The sequence below is a fragment of the Lissotriton vulgaris genome, unplaced genomic scaffold, assembly GCF_964263255.1.
Source record: "Lissotriton vulgaris unplaced genomic scaffold, aLisVul1.2 SCAFFOLD_1424, whole genome shotgun sequence".
Taxonomy (NCBI): domain Eukaryota; kingdom Metazoa; phylum Chordata; class Amphibia; order Caudata; family Salamandridae; genus Lissotriton; species Lissotriton vulgaris.
Window position 1 is genome coordinate 69856 of NW_028252076.1, and position 16835 is coordinate 86690.

Sequence of the window (16835 nt, forward strand, 5' to 3'; positions counted from 1 at the left end):
TAAAAATGTGTTGGTTATTCTTCAGGGAACCAATATGTCCACAGGCATGTGCCTGTGCATTCTCAGGCAGATATGGGAATGGACCTACATGGTTGTGAATGATAGCAAAAAATGTGTCAACATTAAAAGGGCATCATATATTAAAGACTGCATGGCTTTTTTAATTACAAGGTGCATTTTCGACTAACAAGGTACATCCCATGAATGTTTTACATATTCATTGATCAACCTGAAATAAAACACATTTTTCTTCCTTAGATCGCCTCATAGTTTAGGCAACTAGGGACTATGTACCACGTCAACTCACTCAAAAGGTAATATAATACACAGGCACTGTGCAGCAAAGAAAACACACAATTTCCATCTCATCCCATACAACTTTAATCACTGAGCTGACAAACTTACAGTGCTGAATGTTTCCTGGTCAAGTTCGTCATCCTCCTCCTCTCCTATCGGAATCGGGTCATTTCCTGCAGTAATATGGACAGGGCCCTGAGATTTCTTTGCTTTACTTCCAGGCTTTGTCTCTCGTTTAACCTATTAAGAGAACATTTTTTTTTAGTAAGAATGAATACGGTCTGTATTATGATGTATATATTCCCTATAAATAGACTTCCATGACAAGCATTTAACTTAAATAAATATGAATATCATGTATGAGAATTGAACAGGAGTAACTAAGGAAAGTTACTTACATGTATTTCTATTAATGTATTTACTAAACATCCAAAAGAGAGCGACATACACAGATCACACCAAATATTAAATAAAAAACTATATAGCAGACGGCAGCAAAATCAGTTTTGAAAAAAAGAAAAACTAGTAAAAGATTCTTAAGCAACTGTAAAAATTAAAATGAGCCATACATATTTTAAATGCAGTATGAGGTATTTAACGACAACCCAAAGCAGATCATACAGATGCATTGGTTGCTTTTACTTGAGGGCCATTCAGTCGAGAAAGACCTTCATTCAAGAATAATTGTTTTTTAAGCGAATGCAAAACAGGTGGAAAAAGCAGACTAGCATTTTAAAAACTGCTACTTAATATGTATTTGCTTTTAATGAACAATTAACTGCAAGTGCTCTCCCTGAACTAACGCACAGAAACAGTGAAGGAAAGTTTATATTTGAAAAAGCTTATAATGATCATGAAAATGTGTCTAGCTTAAGTGAAGTTAAGTTTTAATTCTATTAAGGACACCGAAGTGAGGATTATGCTTCCTTCTTCGCTTTAATGTTTAAATCCATGAAACAGCAGCCATTAAAACATCAAACAACTACTTTTCCCACGAACCCCATTGACACAACAAAGTTTGTAAGTCCATCCTGAGTCTCTGCAAGCAGGTCCCAATATAGTCCTCTATTGCTGCTTACACAAATCACGCTAACCGTTCCTCTGATACCTCAGCTTTATTATGGCACAATCAACAGTACAACATTTCAGGTACAGACCATTGACACAATTAGCCATGCAAAATCAAACTACTTACTCCAGAACGGGTATGGATTGCATTTCGTTGAGCACCGGGTGGGATAATTCTCCACTGTGTCCTTAATAAAAATGAAAGTTATCTTCACTTAAGCTAGACAAATTTTCATTCTATATCAGGACTGGAAGTGAGGATTATGCTAGTTCAAAGCTTACTCGCCACTAACTGCTACATTCCCCACTCGCTTAAAATAGAATCTCTTGAAAGTAATCGTTGATGACCAGTTTGAAGCACGCATGAGATCCTCAAGACCTGCACACAAACAAAAGGCTTTTGAATTGATTGCTACCTGGGTCAAATGTGCCTCAAACGATGTGGTTTCTATGCCAGCTTCTTGCATCACCCAATGGGCCCCATGGGCTTTAGTTCAGGAAGAAACCGCCTTATAAGGCTTACTCAGAGCATTGGGGAGTGGTTTATCCCCAGGAGGTCACACCTCATCAGTCATTTGCTCATACCTCTTTTGACATTGCACCACAAAGAGCTTGGGAGACTCTGAAAAAGCTGGATAAGAAACTGTGCAAGTATTAGGCTTAGTACGCCTACTGCATGTGAAAACTACCCCATCTGGGGAGAATAAAAGGGTTGTTATGTCCAAAGCCCGAACATCGGACACTCTTCAACAAGATGCCAGGCAAAGTAACATGGCCAAATTGGCTAAGAGCTCTTTCCGAGATAAAAAACCGATTCGGTTGACATGACAAGAAAAGATTGAGGACTAAATTCACATCCCAAAGCGCTGCATAGTGTGGATCCGAGGGAAGGGAGAGCCGAATCCACCGAAGTAGCCTGCAGACAGAGGGGTGTTTACCCACTGGGGCCCTCTACAGATAGGCATGTGCCACTGAGATTGCTAAGGTGTTAATTGATGAATATGCCAGACCTTCCTCTGCAAGACTTAAGTAGAAATTCAGTACTTGCACTACATCAGAGCCCGCAGGAGCCACATTTCGTCGCAAACACGAACGTACGCATCTCATCCAGCTTGAATGCTAATGCTTGGTAGTACTATCAGCGCAGGCTTTGGAGAGGAGGAACTCAGCATGGCACAAAAGTCCTGGGAGCTTCCAGCGTTGCCAATAATCCGCCATGCCATAAGAGACAGCAAGCTCTCCTCCACCAACTGGTGGGGTTTCGAGGTCCGAACTCATCAGAATGTGAGGAAATTGGGAGAGTCGGATTAGAGAATTTCAGGAAAGTTCCAGAAGAACTAGAAACACTTGAGACTTCCATATGTGTGTAATCATGACTACTACTTTCTGCGGACTGGAGCCGATGCTCGAGTGATCATCGAGAAGGGAGGAAAAGCATCCATCACCTTCGCCTGGAGATCAGGGGCTAGATGTAGGTAATTCCCATTTACAGACTCTTAAATACCGAATTTTACTGATTCGGTATTTAAGAGTCTGTAAATGGGAAGGGGGCAGATTTAGGTAATTTTAAAATCTGAATTACCGAATCTGTAAAATTCGGTATTTACCGATTTTGTAAATACAGAATCGGTATTTCCCATTGATTCCTAGGGGCTTTGAAGCCCATAGGAATCAATGGGAAATACAGATTCTGTATTTACAGAATCGGTAAATACCGAATCCTGCAAGGGTGCTGGGGGTGTCACTTTGACACCCTCTAGCACCCCAAGTACAGGCTTATGTGCAATGTGGCACACATATATGCCCTAAGGGCATGTCTGTGTGTCACATTGCACAGGTGTGCATGCACATATGTGCATGCACACCTGAATTTGGTATTTTACCACACAATAGGATTGTGTGGTAAAATACCGACTCTTAAGGGCCTGTGGCACTGTAAACTGTGCCACCTACATTTGTAATTACAGAATCGTAATAGTTACCGAATCGGTAATTTTACCGAATCGGTAAATATACCGATTCTGTATTTTTCAGCCCCCTACTTCTGAAAACCCTAATACCGGTCGGAAACGTCCAAAATCGGCCGTTTCCGACCGGTATTAGGGCTCCTACATCTGGCCCCTAGCCTCCAACTAAAGAACCATGGCAACTGGTGATCGAAGTGGGATGCAAATAGGTTGATCGAGAACTGGCCCCATTTGTCGGCCAAGGATCCAGCTTTCCTATGCTGGAATATTTGAGGTGCCGAGAATGCCAGTCTGCTACCTGGCTCGCTCGGCTGATACTCCGCCGTGACGTAGACCTGATTCTCAAAACAGAAATTCCAGAATTCCTTTGCCATCCCTGCGGGGCACAAGACCTGGTGCCCCCCAGGTAATTGATATATCGCACCACTGACACATTATCCATCTTTATAAGGACCAATGACTGAACCCTGTCCTTCGTCCAACACCAAAGAGTAAACTCGAGTAAACTCTGTGTGGTGACCAGCTGCCTCCTGTGGAGAATTCCCCACAACATGCGCGCCAGCCTGACCTGCTGGAATCTGAATCTATGACCAAATCTGGAGCGGAATCGAAGACTGCTCTCCTGTTCCACACCTCCGTAAGCTTGAGCCACCATTCAATCTCCTCTCTGGCTGTGCCAGAAAGTAGAACTGATCGTGCATATGTAAGGCCCTTCTTTGGGTGGTGTGCCTTGAGGTGGGGGATGGCCCGGTAGCGCAAGAGGCCCAGAAAGAAAGCCTGGATAGCCGATGAGAGGAATCCCGCCAAGTGTTATGTGTGAAACTTGGTAAACATTTGACAGAGCTTGTGACATATTACGAGATGGAAGGCTCAGAGTCGCCGATGTGTAGTCAACGGTGAAGCCAAATAGGTTTGCCTTCTGGGACGGGACCAAAAGAGATTTCTTCTCGCCTGGTAAGAGGTTGGCCGCCTTCTGAAGATGTGACAAGTTTTTTTGGGTACTGGGCCAGAAGGAGAAAGTCATCCAGGTAGACAATGAGCCTAATTCCCTGGTCTTTGAGGAATTCTACCGTCAGTTTGAGGACCTTTGTGAAGCACCAAGGGGCTTACAACAGGCCAAAGGGAAGAGTTACAAACTCAAAAGTCTGGGGACACCAGAGGAACTGCAGAAACCAGCCGTGAGGGGGAAACACTGGAACCGCTAAGTACGCATCCTTCAGGTTTAGGTGTACGATCCAAGCGGACAGGAGAAAGACATCCCGGAGGAGGTGGATGCCCTTCATTGTGAAGTGGCAGTATACAGCCTCTCATTGAAGTATAAGCGTTTGCTTACTGGTCTTTAACCCCATCGGATTTGTCAACAAGAAAGAGGTTGCCGAGGAAGCTGTTGGGGTGCACCTTCAAGTGACAGATCGCCCCATTCTGGAGGAGGGCCTGGACTTCATTGTCTATGAGGGGTAGGTCGCGGGAGAGGAAACAGATGGGGCCAGGACGGGAGATCTGATGAGGGGAACCATTAAACTCGATATGAAACCCCTGCACTGTTTACAAGACCCAAGCATCCAAAGTAATGGCCGCCCTTGCTGGAAGGAAAAGTGCAAACTACCCCCTATCATTATTTGAGTGGACACAAATACACCTACCTGTTCTAGCATTGCCGTTTGCTCCCTTGAATCCTCTGCAGAATCGTTGCGCTCTGGTAGGGGAGAAGTTGGTAAAGCGTGGATTGGTCTGATACTGGCAGCGCCTTGAGCCTTGCCCTTTAAGGGGTGGAGGGTAGGAGCTGCGGCAGGATGAGCGGCCCCTGACTTGACCGGTACCAGACAAAAATGGGGAGTGAAAACTCGCTTGATACTGGAATGCGCCTTATCAAGTGACGTAAATGTCATAACAAATTTATCCAATTTCTTTAACAAAGGGGTCCACAAATAAACCCCCTTGTGCAACAGATCCTGCCTCCGAGAGGCAAGATCCCCCAACTTGGGATCCACGTTAATCAAAGGGGACCAGCGCTGCTCAGTTGAGAGCTCACATTTTGCGTTTCCCAGGAACACGATTGCATGCTGGGCCCAGTCAGAAATGATGTCCGGCGTGATCAGGTAATCTGAGGCCTGGCCTCCTCAGCCATATCCAGGGCCTATCGCATCTAGCAATTTGTCCTAGCATGAAAGCCCGAAGTACGTGTTACTTACCTTCGGTAACAATGTATCTGGTAGAGACGATTCTAGCCGCAGATTCCTATACGTAGAATTATCCTCAGGCGCGAGACTGGATCCGGAAACTTTTTTGCCACAACATCCCTGCGTGCCGGGAGCGGGCAACATCACGCGACTCCGCACAGGCGTCGTCTGAGTACGTGACATCAGGAAGGTCACATGAAGGCCCGCCCCGGAACGCCTACGTATGTTTTCTTCTGAGAACTTTTCCGCACAACAACGCAGAGCCACCAGAGAGAAAACTGTGGGTGCATGGGAACAGTGTGCGTAGAGCAGACAAAGTGGAAAAGAAATGGTGACTAACAACACCACAAAGAGCAGTGTCAACACTGCAGAACCCAAAGGCAGGGAAGGAAGAAAGAACAAGCAGAGCCCTGAGCAGCCAACCTGCCAGCACATAGACAGCCTCCCCACCCCGTGCCCAAGAGGCAAGGAACATGCGTAAAAGTCATAACACACGTAGCAGACCTACCACCACTATCCTGAACAGGGAGGGGGCCAGTTGCAAGACAGACAGGGACAACAAACCTCCAAGCCACCCCAGCATAGAGGTCAACCACCCCAAAGGAAAAAGGGCAAGGCATGGCCAGATGACCCCCATTCAGAGGTTAGCAATGGAAGGAAGGAGGGGAGGAGAGGACAGAGATAGAAAGCAATCCCCCCAAACCTGGAGTAGCCAGAACAGCAGGTCACCGCAGCACATGAACCCCAACCGCCTTAAACCAAAAGGCGGCATGAGCAAGAATGCACTCACGGGAGACACAGCCCCTCACCGGGAGGCGAGTACCGAAGACCAAACCAAGGGTCCTCGCAGAATCGGGGAGGAATGGCGGGCCGTGAAGGAATCTGTGGCTAGAATCATCTCTACCAGATACATCGTTACCGAAGGTAAGTAACTCGTACATCTGATAGAGACTACTAGCCGCAGATTCCTTCATGTATAATAGATACCCTAGCAATACCCCCTGGGAAGGAGGGTCTGCGAAAGGACCCCACCAGCCAAAACAGAACAGAGGGCCCCACAGAGGACCAGATCTGTGGACCAGATAAAACCTTGTCCCCGCCAGGCAATGGGAATCCCCACAAGCAGAACCCCACTGAATCCAAGAGGATGCAGGAGGGAGAAGAAGGCGGAAGAGGCCCGTACACTCACAGCAGAGGAACCAAGGGCAAGGCCGAAGCACCCCACTCTCCCACCAAGCAGCATAGCTTCCTCCCAATTCCAAGACAGGACGAGAAGAAGAAGAAGAAGCCCAGAGGACCCAAAGGAAACGAGGGAAGAGAAGGCGATCCCTCTCCAGATGGAGAGCAACATGCCAACCAGAACAGCGCCGGCAGACAAAAGCCGCAAGAAGAACAGCCGTAGGCCCTGGAAGGCAGAGTAGGCGGCGCCTGGTAAAGGAGAACACAAGAACATCCCAGACCTCAGGACAGGAGCAAGGAGAGGAGGTTGTTCCCGGGCACATCACTACGAGTGGCCGCACACACGACCTCAAGAAGCAAAAGCAACCTACATAAATGCCTTGGAGAACAGGCACCCGAAGGTGACCAGAACTCCCTAGAAGAGAACTCCCTAGCAGAGAACCCCCTAGCAGAGCACATATTTCAGCTACCACTACCCCACATAGGGTATGTTAAGTCCCAAGATATGGGAACCCTCTTTGGAAGAACTTCCGTAGCAGAGGAAAAACAAAAGAGCCACGGCGAAGAACACCCCCGCGAAGGCTTGACAAGCAGCCCAAGCAAAGCAGAAGGTCTAATCTCAGGGCAGAGTCTGTGCAACAACTCCGCTAGAACACACACACATAACCGACAAAAGGGCCATCCAGCAGCCAACAGTGTCAAAGTCCCAAGGAAGGACGCAAATGGCCAGAAAACACATTCCACTGCCAGAACAACCAGCCTAAGAAGGCCCAGAAGCGGCCCAACTCAGGAGTCACTGAGGAGGAGGATAAGGCGGAGGAGGACGGAGCCCTGCCAAGAGCCTTTGGATGGCAGAGTCGGCCGGGGCGTGGAACTACAGGCTGTCATCAAACGGAAGGTTGTAGAGTCGCTCCCGAATATTCTCAGGGAACACTCTGTCCCAAAGCCAAGCATGGTGACGGAGAGTGACTGAGGAAGCCATGGCCCAGCCCAGCACCTCCGAGATGTCCAGAGTGGAGTGGAGAATGAATGCCGCAATTCCCGGCCATCCAACGTATGATGCCGTAAGTCTACCTGACCAGTCTCCTGGGACGCTGCGGATCCCAGAGACTCAGCCGAGTCCCACAAACAGGAGGAGGCCCTAGCCAGAACACACAAGGTGTTAAGGGCCCGCAGGGCAGCGCTGGTCGAGGCGAACATGTTGCGCCCCCAGGAGTCCAGCCAGTGGGCTTCCCGGGATGGCGGAGTCAACAGTGGCGGCAGGGAGGGAAAAGCAGTCTGCAAAAGGGGGCTGGCGGCAGAGGGGTGAAGGGAAAGACACGCTGCGCCGGAAGGTGCCGCTGCAGAAGATGCCCTCGAGGCAGGACGCTCCAAGCCCCCGTCAAGGAAAAAAGAGTGAACCTTCAAAAGGAAGTAAGATTTCCCTCCCACCAGAGCCCTGGTGAAGGACCTCCAAGAGATGGTCCGCCGGAAAGTGAGCCACCGGTCACCCATGAGCAGGATGTCCACGGCCGTGGACACTGCGTGAGCAAAGGCCGCACCTGCTTCAGCAGGGCCCCGCGGTGGAGAAAGCAGCTCCTCCGTGGGCAACGGCTGCAAACTAAGGCGGCCGTCCCGAGGACAAGCAGGACGGACAAGGGCCAGACCTGGAAGTCAGAGGGAACCGAAGAAAGAGGGACCTGCCGCTCTTCCGACAAACATCTCTGCCTCAGGAAGGGCGGGGAGCCACCCTTCAACGCCGGTGAAAAAGATACCACACAGCGACCAGTCTCCGGGGAGGATGACACCAATATACAGCCTGCCTCTGGAGAAGAAGGAGCATCCGAAGACGAATCTGCGGTATGACACCTGTGTGGAGCCGTAGAGTCCGCTGCCTGAGGCAGGGTGTCTGCACCATCTGGCGTCACTGGACAGGGTTCCTCCAAGTCACACAGCACCGGAGACCGGAGTGGAGACCTGAGTGGAGCTGGCGCCGGACCGACGCCGACCTGACCCCCACCGAGGCAGCAACCTGCGAGGGGGAACGAGACGGGCCTGAGGAGTGACACAAAGCGCTCCGCCAGCTGCGGCCCAGAATGTGGCAGAGATCGCCCGGCAACCCATGTGGCGGCGCCAGGGACGATTCAACCTCTGACTCGCCCCCCGACGAGGTAGCCGCCAATGGGGAGGGACAAGAGGGGCCCAGAGCCGGACGAGGGTCCCCTCCCGGCCTCGACCCAGAGCGGGACCAGGAGGGTCTACCAACCCCTGTGGCTCTGCACGGTCCAGATGCTGCCGGCACCGTAGTGGCATCTTCTCGGCATAACACAGGACCACCTTGTCAAAGGACCAAGAGGGGCTCGGGGATGCGACCCGAGGCCCGGCGGTCTCCCGCAACACCACAGGGACTCCCGCTGGAGTTTGCGGCGAGGCAGAGGCACCGTGGCCTGAAGTAGGTGCCCTGGAGGAGCCCCACCCCAACAGCACCACATCCTCCAAGCCTGGATCCGAACCAGTCGGCACCGGAGCTGCCGGCGGCGCCACGGAGGACCCCGCGCAAGGCAAGGGATAAGCCAATGCCCCAGGAGGGGAAGTTGGAGGAGACGCCAGAGGCCTGCAAAGCCACCGCGTATGTCTCCATCTGGACTCTCAACACCCCAACACTGGGAAATGGTGGATAGGACGACACGCAGGCTGCATCACCCACGGAGAGTCAACGCCCCGGCAGGTGGGAAACCAGCCCACGGGGAAAAACTGCAACACTTACCCACCGGGGAGCAACGCTCACGTAACATCGGAGATGGGCGAGGACAGCGACTACTGCCGTATCTGAAGCCATATGCCGAAGCAGACTGAGGGGAGGTCGTCGACCTGGAGAGACTAGCAGAGAGAAGTTTCATCTGGCGCTCCAGCCGCAGCTTCAAATGTTGGCTAGCCGCACAATCAGTGGTGCCGTTCTACTCTCCCAAACAACATATACAAATGAGGTGATGGTTCGTCGCCGACTTAAGACGCCCACAAAACGTGCAAGTTTTGAAGCCCGAAGGTATTCGCACACTGTTGAAATGGAAGGAAAAAAAAGGGGGCCCTAAACAGGCCCGCAGCAAGAACCGGATCCGCGTTGCACGCGGAAAAGGAAAAAACTCACGTAGGTGTGCCGGGGCGGGTCTTATGTGACCTCGCTGACATCACGTAAGCGAACGACGCCCGGGCAGAGTCGCGTGATGTCGCCTCGACCCTGGAGCGCAGGTATGCTGTGGCAAAAAAGTAGGTTCCAGAACGAGTCTCGCGCCTGGGCAAAATTCTATGTGAAGGAATCTGTGGCTGGTAGTCTCTATCAGATCCGATCAATGCACTTCTTTAGATCTTTGGTGAATATTCCCAAGAATGTTGCCATCTTTTGATCGATGTCTGGAGTAAGGGCTTGTGAGAAGTTGGCCTGATATATGATGCTCACTAGTTCTAGTGATCACCTTGTATCAGTCCAAACAACCCTTATGGTGATTGGTTGTAAGTCAACCTTATAGACCAGCTATCCTAATGGTAGGGTGGACAAAAGCAGTCTTAGGCTAAACTCTTTTGGCATGTGAAGCCGGCTGTATTACCATATGTAACCTCTTGAACACCAAGTGAAAGGACACCACACAGGATATATATTCAAAATATATATGTATTTATTACTACAAATAGTCCCCTGAACTCTTTATGAGCACAGGAGCAAACATGTTAAAACAATTCAGTTGATCAGTATACAAAGTTGCACAAAATATGGATAGGCCCTGGAGGCCCCTAAAACCATATACTAAGTAAGTGGTATAAGAACCACAAATCGAACAGTGGTAAGGCCTTGGGAATTGCTGGGGCTACCTGTGATAACAATAGTTAGGAACCAGGAGGCCCATGGGATCTGGTTTGCAGTGCGCAAAGTTAGAAGCAGTTCGCATTGGAATCAATGGATGCGTAAAATTGTTAAAGGAAAAGGTAGGAAGTCTTCCGGTCAGTCTAGAACTTAACCCTTTGGAATCTGGACACTAGGAGAGTTAAACTACTCGGGGGCACCGGAGTGCCAGCGTTACCTCACCCACAGGAAGTGGGTGCAGTGGAGTCAAAGTGTTTTGGGATTCTGCAGGAGTTCTGATGGAGCCTTGGAGTGTTGAAGCTGCAGGCGACCTGATGTGAAGAGTTCCGGTGGATCCAAGGGTGGGTCTGAAGTGATGAAGACCTGAAAGCAGAGGGGACAATGTTCATAGTCACTAGCCAGTGACCGGCGTGGAACCAGTCGTTGTCGGGTGCAAGCCGGCGATGTCGTGAAGCTTGTCTATTCAGCCACGTGGACCAGGCGACGATGACGACGACCAGGAGTCACTCACGAGCTGTCCCACGTAGGCTCTAGTTGATGGCGGGGTCGGCTTCTTGATCGGAGAAAACAGGCCTTGGCTAATGCAAGCCACGCAGGAAACAAAGAAGGCTAGTAACCGGAAGGCGCGTCGAGTGGAACAAAGCAAAAGGGGCCCCACGCAGATCTTGTGAGAGTTGGAGGGCTGGTCCTTGGTGCAAATGTAGCTCGTGGTGGGGCTTCTCAAGACCCCAAGCACAGCGATGAGGGTGCCTCAGGTGCTGCGCAGTCAGCTTCTCGTGAACGTTTCAAGAGGTCCGGTCCCACGTCTCAGGTCGCCTCCACTGGTCTCAGCTTTGCAGGGACTGTGGATCGGGCTGTTAGATGTCTGGGAGTCTGGTTCAGTCAGGCTCTGGGCTCCGGCTCCGGCAGGAGGCGGCGGCAAAGCAGTCGGTGATCGCTGGATGGTGCCTGTATTCAAAGGGTGGCCACTCCTTGGCCACAAGGGAGATTCTTCAGTCTTCTGAGCAGCAGAACGTCGAAGTCCAGAGTTTCTTCTTCTTTAGTCGAATTTCAGGGTAATCTGCAGTCTTGGGACTCAGCTCCTACTTTTAAACCAATTCTAGGGGCAGGACTACCTACTAGGTCCCTCCTGGGGGTGGGACCAGGAAGGGTGGTGGTTATACCCCCTTTCCTTTGTCCAGTTTCGCGCCAGAGCTGGGGCTGGAGTGCCCCAGCACCGGGTTGAACTGGCCTATGCACGGGGACACCTTGTGTGCCCCGGGCATGTCTGATTCTATTCAGCCCTACCTAACCAGATACACAAAATCCTGTTTGGGGTGGTGCTAGCACCTCCCAAGGCAGGAAACCCTTTGTCCAAGCCTCCCTCGCTGGAAGGACTCCCAGCAGCAAGAGGTCAGACTTGTGTCTGTGGTGGCAGCATCCATTTTGTGATGCTGAGGCTCTGTTGAACTTTAACCGGGGTTCAGGTTCTGTACATGTCGTGTCCCTCTAGAAGGGTGGAATGCTACCCCCGTCACCAGAATTGGCGAGGGGGTCAAATTCCAATTCGTATGACACCTTACTCGACATGTTTTGATAATGTCAAACCAGAGTTAGCATTTAACCGCGATGTTCATAATGCACTTAATATGACGCTATCAGGAAACAGCTAAAGGACATGGTTCCGAAAGCTGCAGACAGGCTCAGCTCATGCTAGAGCACCATCTCACACATAACCAAGCAATCTGCCTCCAGGATTGATAAGGCCTGCCATAGGAGTGACTTATAGGTTACTGTGTGTCCTTGTATGTATTAGATATAGAGAAACTATACCTAAAGCAAAGGGTGATTACACCACCTTGCACCAGCTGAGGGATCAGCCAGTTGTGTCAAATAGTAAGGCCAGGCCAGGGGTGGCACAATACGTGCTGCAGGTATTCAGGTAGGCCTTGGATGCACCTATGCCCTGGGTACCATGGGTACACTGTACAGGGGCTCACAAGGTGATCCATGTTCCAATCGGAACTTGAAATTGAAACATGAAATTGGAACATGTAATTGGAACATGAATACATGGCTTGAGGAGACTGCATAGTGACAGTAGATAGTAAAGGCCTGAGGCCTAAATGCTTTTGGGGCTTAAGGCGGCCCTGATCAAACACATGCAATGGTGTATGTAATTTAAGTTGGGCGAGTGTCCAGGCTATGTGGGTAGCCAAAGGCACACGATTAGGAGGGCGCAAGCCCTAGGGACACCAATACCCTTAGATGTGACTAGGTATCAAGCTGCCTGGGACCGTGTCCACACAAATGTGACTGACAGGCCCTACACCATACAGACCCTGCAGGGTGTCAAAATGTATAGCACAGGAATACATACCCCAAGCGGGGCATCAAAACTGCAGTTTTTGGGGAATTACAGACCTAATAGTCTCTGGGCGTTACCCTGGACAAAAGGACAAGGCTCTACCACTTTAAGGCTCACATGGCGCTCACTGAACTCCTGTGGTGAAGGTGACGAGTGCCACGGAGCCAGGTTGTCGCCTGACTACAGCGCCCCCTAGGGCCTTCGGGACCTCACCGCGGTCCGCACACACGCAGGTGCAAGGGGGCACATGCCTCATTGCAGGCAATTGCAATTCCATAATTGCTATTATTAAGGAATAGCAATTATGGAATCGCAATTGCCTTTGCATGTAGGTTTCGCTAAAATATTAGCGATTCCTACATATTCCTTAATTGCGAATTGCAAATTGAGATTCGCAATTAAGGAATAACTTCCCATTCATTCATATGGGCCTAAAAGCCCATAGGAATGAATGGGAATTGCATGCGCAATTTGCGAGTACTAAATAGGTACTCGCAAAATGCGTATAAAATTGCAAGGGTGAAAGGGGGCCAAAAGGCCACGCTGATGCCCCCTGAAATTGCACTAATGAGCATTTTTCAAAGTTTTTGCAAATTACCATCAACATGAAATTGATGGTAAATTGCGATTCCAATTTGCGAAATCTCCATTTTGAATTGCATCATGCATTTGCAATTTAGGTCATCGCAAAATTTGCGATTACCTAGATTGTGAATTTGCATTTGGGTTGATGCATTCCAAATGCAAAAAAAAACGGTCGCAAAGGGCACATTCTGCAAATCTGCTCCTTTGCGACCAGTATTTACAATGATGCATGAGCCCCTAGATCGCATAAGGAGTGCCAAAGCATTCCCGCGACCTAAATGTAAATGTAAATGTAAATGTAAATGTAAGGTGTTTTATAGCGCGCTCAATTACTACCGGAGTATCCTGGCGCGAATGACCGCTGGGGAACCCGTCCTGGCTTTCCCTGTGAGATGGTCCCTTGCTGGGTATCTCCAAGGTGAAGCCAGGCATCCCCGGCGTCTGTGGGGGGCCGTTGTAGAGATGAGGCAAGCTTAATGCGATGAGATGAGCCAGAACCAAATTGAGTTGCCAAACTGGAGGTGGAGGCCGGACTGGAGGAAAAACTCTGAAGAGACCCATTAGGAATGGTTTGATAATCCTTGCAGACCAAATAGAAGGACCTGAAGCTGTTCGTCTGAATCTGGAGATAGCTGCCAGGTGCACTTTAATGGAGGAATGCGCCACTCCTGACTTAGCCAAAGAAAGAATGTAAGGTAAAACCTGATGAGGAGCAGAAGTGTACGGATGGAGATTCTCTCGTTGGCACCATAGGCAGAAACGTTTCCATTTAGCATAATAAGTCTTATTTGTACTTGGAGCCCGGGCTTGAGACAGTATGTCCTCACACCCCTGAGTGATATTCAAATCCTGGAATTCTCGGTACTTGGGAGCCACGCCGTCAATTAACGAGAGCCCGGGTCTGGATGCAGCACTTGGCCCTGAGACATTGTCAATAGAGACTGGATGGGCTGTAGGTGAATTGGCTGATCTTTAGAGAGTAGGAGAAGCTCAGTGAACCAGAACTGGCGGGGCCACGCTGGTGCGATCAAAATCATTCTGCACAGTTCCGCTTTGAGTTACCTGATTAGCCTCGGAATCAAGGGCATTGGAGGAAACGCGTAAACAAATGCGCCTGACCATCCTATTGAAAGAGCATTCCCCAGAGAATTGCGATGGTGATCCCTTCTTGCGTAGGATTGGCATTTTCTGGACTCGCAAACAGGTCTATGGTCGGAGTGCCCCAACAGTCGAAGACCGCGTCGAGAGTGTTTTGATCCAACTCCCACTCGTGACAGACTGATTTTAGACGACTCAATGCGTCCGCTATTGTGTTGAGCCTAGGAGGTGTTCTGCTGAAAGAGAAACCCGGTGGAGAATTGCCCAGTACCATATTCTTTGGGCTTCCCTTGAAAGAAGTAGAGATCTTGTTCCGCCTTGCTTGTTCATATAGTGCATGGCCGTCGTGTTGTCTGTCAGACCAGCACCGTGGAATTGCAAATTCTTGGAAGGAAAGCTTGCAAAGCTAATTGAATGGCCTTGAGTTCCAGAAGATTGGTGTGGGAAGTGCGCTGCTCGGGCGTCCAATGACCGCTCACTTGAAGATCCTGCAATACTGCCCCCTGGCCTTCCAGAGAGGCGTCCGTGGTTATAACCATGGGAGACGGAGCAAACTTGAAGGTGAGACCTTTTGAGATATTGTCTTTCACCGTCCACCAGTCATTAATGGTGTCACTGATATCTTGTCGTCGAATGTGCCTTCTGCCTGGCACCATTGTTTGTCTAGCTGCTCCTGCAGCGGACGCATCCAAAGTCTGCAATGCGGAATTAAGGGTATGCAAGATGAAATCGATCCTAGGAGTGACTTGTACAGACAGAACGATAGAGACTGTTTCTCTTGTAGGAGACGAGCCGAAAAAATAAGTCTTTTCTGTCTTTCTTCCGAAGGGAAAGCCTTGCAGCAACTTGTATCGAGAATGGAACCTAGGAACCTGGCTGACCTGGCTGGTTGAAGAACATATTTGTCCCTGTTGAGTCGTTGACCTAGCTGATTGAAAAGTCGAATGCAGCTGTCGACTGCTGTGAAAGCTCTTTGAAAGGATGGAGCCTTCACTAACCAATCGTCTAGGTAGGGAAAAACCTCTAGAGACTGCTTTCTGAGAAACGGCGCCACTGGGGCTAAAACCTTTGTGAATATCCGTGGGGCGGATCTGAGCCTGAAAAGAAGGACTTTGAATTGAAAGTGGCACTTGGCTACTGTGAAACGTAAGAATCGTCTGTGAGCTGGATGGATTGGTACATGGAAATATGCGTACTCCAGATCCAGGGTTGCCATGTAGTCCCCTGGATTGAGAAGACGTAAAATATCCTGAAGAGATATAATTCTGAATGACAGTTTTATGAGATAGCTGTTGAGCTCTCTTAGGTCTAATATTGGACACCGCTTTTCCTCCGTCTTGCGGACTAGGAAAAACCTGGAATAGAATCCCTGTCCTCTTTGAGACTGAGATACAGGTTCTATTGCCCCCTGGATGAATAGTTGATGGGCTGTGAGACGTAGAAGTCGTAGTTGTTTTGACTCGGTGGTGCGAGGAGCTCTGGAAGGGGGGAGTTGCTGAAATTCCAACGTGTGGCCAAACCGTATGATATTTAGTGTAGGAGAGTGGGGTCTGCAATCCTATGGTCACCCCCGATTTTTGCTTTTTGCTTCACTGGTTTACGACTTTCCCTGGCTGTGGGCCTGCTAATCAGACCCACAGCCTAGATGTTCTCTCTCTCAATTGACTCGCATGTACCTTAGGTGCATTTACCAATTGGTACTGGGCCACCTTATCAGTCCCTGTACAGCATACCTTAGGTATCCAGGGCATAGGTGGACCCAGGGCCTACCAGGGGCTGCAGCATGTATTATGCCACCCCTGGCTGGCCATCCAAATCTGACACAACTGGCTGCACAACAGCTGGGGCAAGGTGGTGTAATCACCCTTTGCTTTAGATGTAGTTGTAGGAGGGTGGATACCGGACTATGGTTACCCCCAACTTTTTTGCCTGGTGGATTGCTGGTTTTTCGACTTAGTTGACCTGGGACCCTGCTATTCAGGGCCCCAGGCCTACTGCTCTCTCTGTAAAATGGATTCCATGTACCTTAGGTACATATCTAATTGGATACTGAGTCACCGTATCAGTCCCTGTACAGTGTACCTTAGGTACCCAGGGAATAGGTGTACCCAGGGCCTACCAGGGGCTGCAGCATGTATTATGCCACCCCTGGCTGGCCATCTAAATCTGACACAACTGGCTGCACGACTGCTGGGGCAAGGTGGTGTAATCACTCTTTGCTTTAGATATAGTATTCCTATATCTAACCCTAAAATGGACACATGTATTCCTATCCG

General features: G+C 49.8%; 1 protein-coding gene across 1 annotated transcript in view; it reads right to left on the minus strand.

The window, feature by feature from the left end:
- Nucleotides 1–16835, minus strand: part of LOC147662684 (ATP-dependent chromatin remodeler CHD2-like) — a gene marked incomplete at its 3' end in the record, with an annotated part of 564171 nt that overhangs the window by 14684 nt on the left and 532652 nt on the right. The window contains exon 15 of the mRNA XM_086950980.1: nt 406–537. Within this exon, the coding sequence (XP_086807106.1) occupies nt 406–537 (132 nt within the window). The remainder of the gene's footprint in view (nt 1–405; nt 538–16835) is intronic.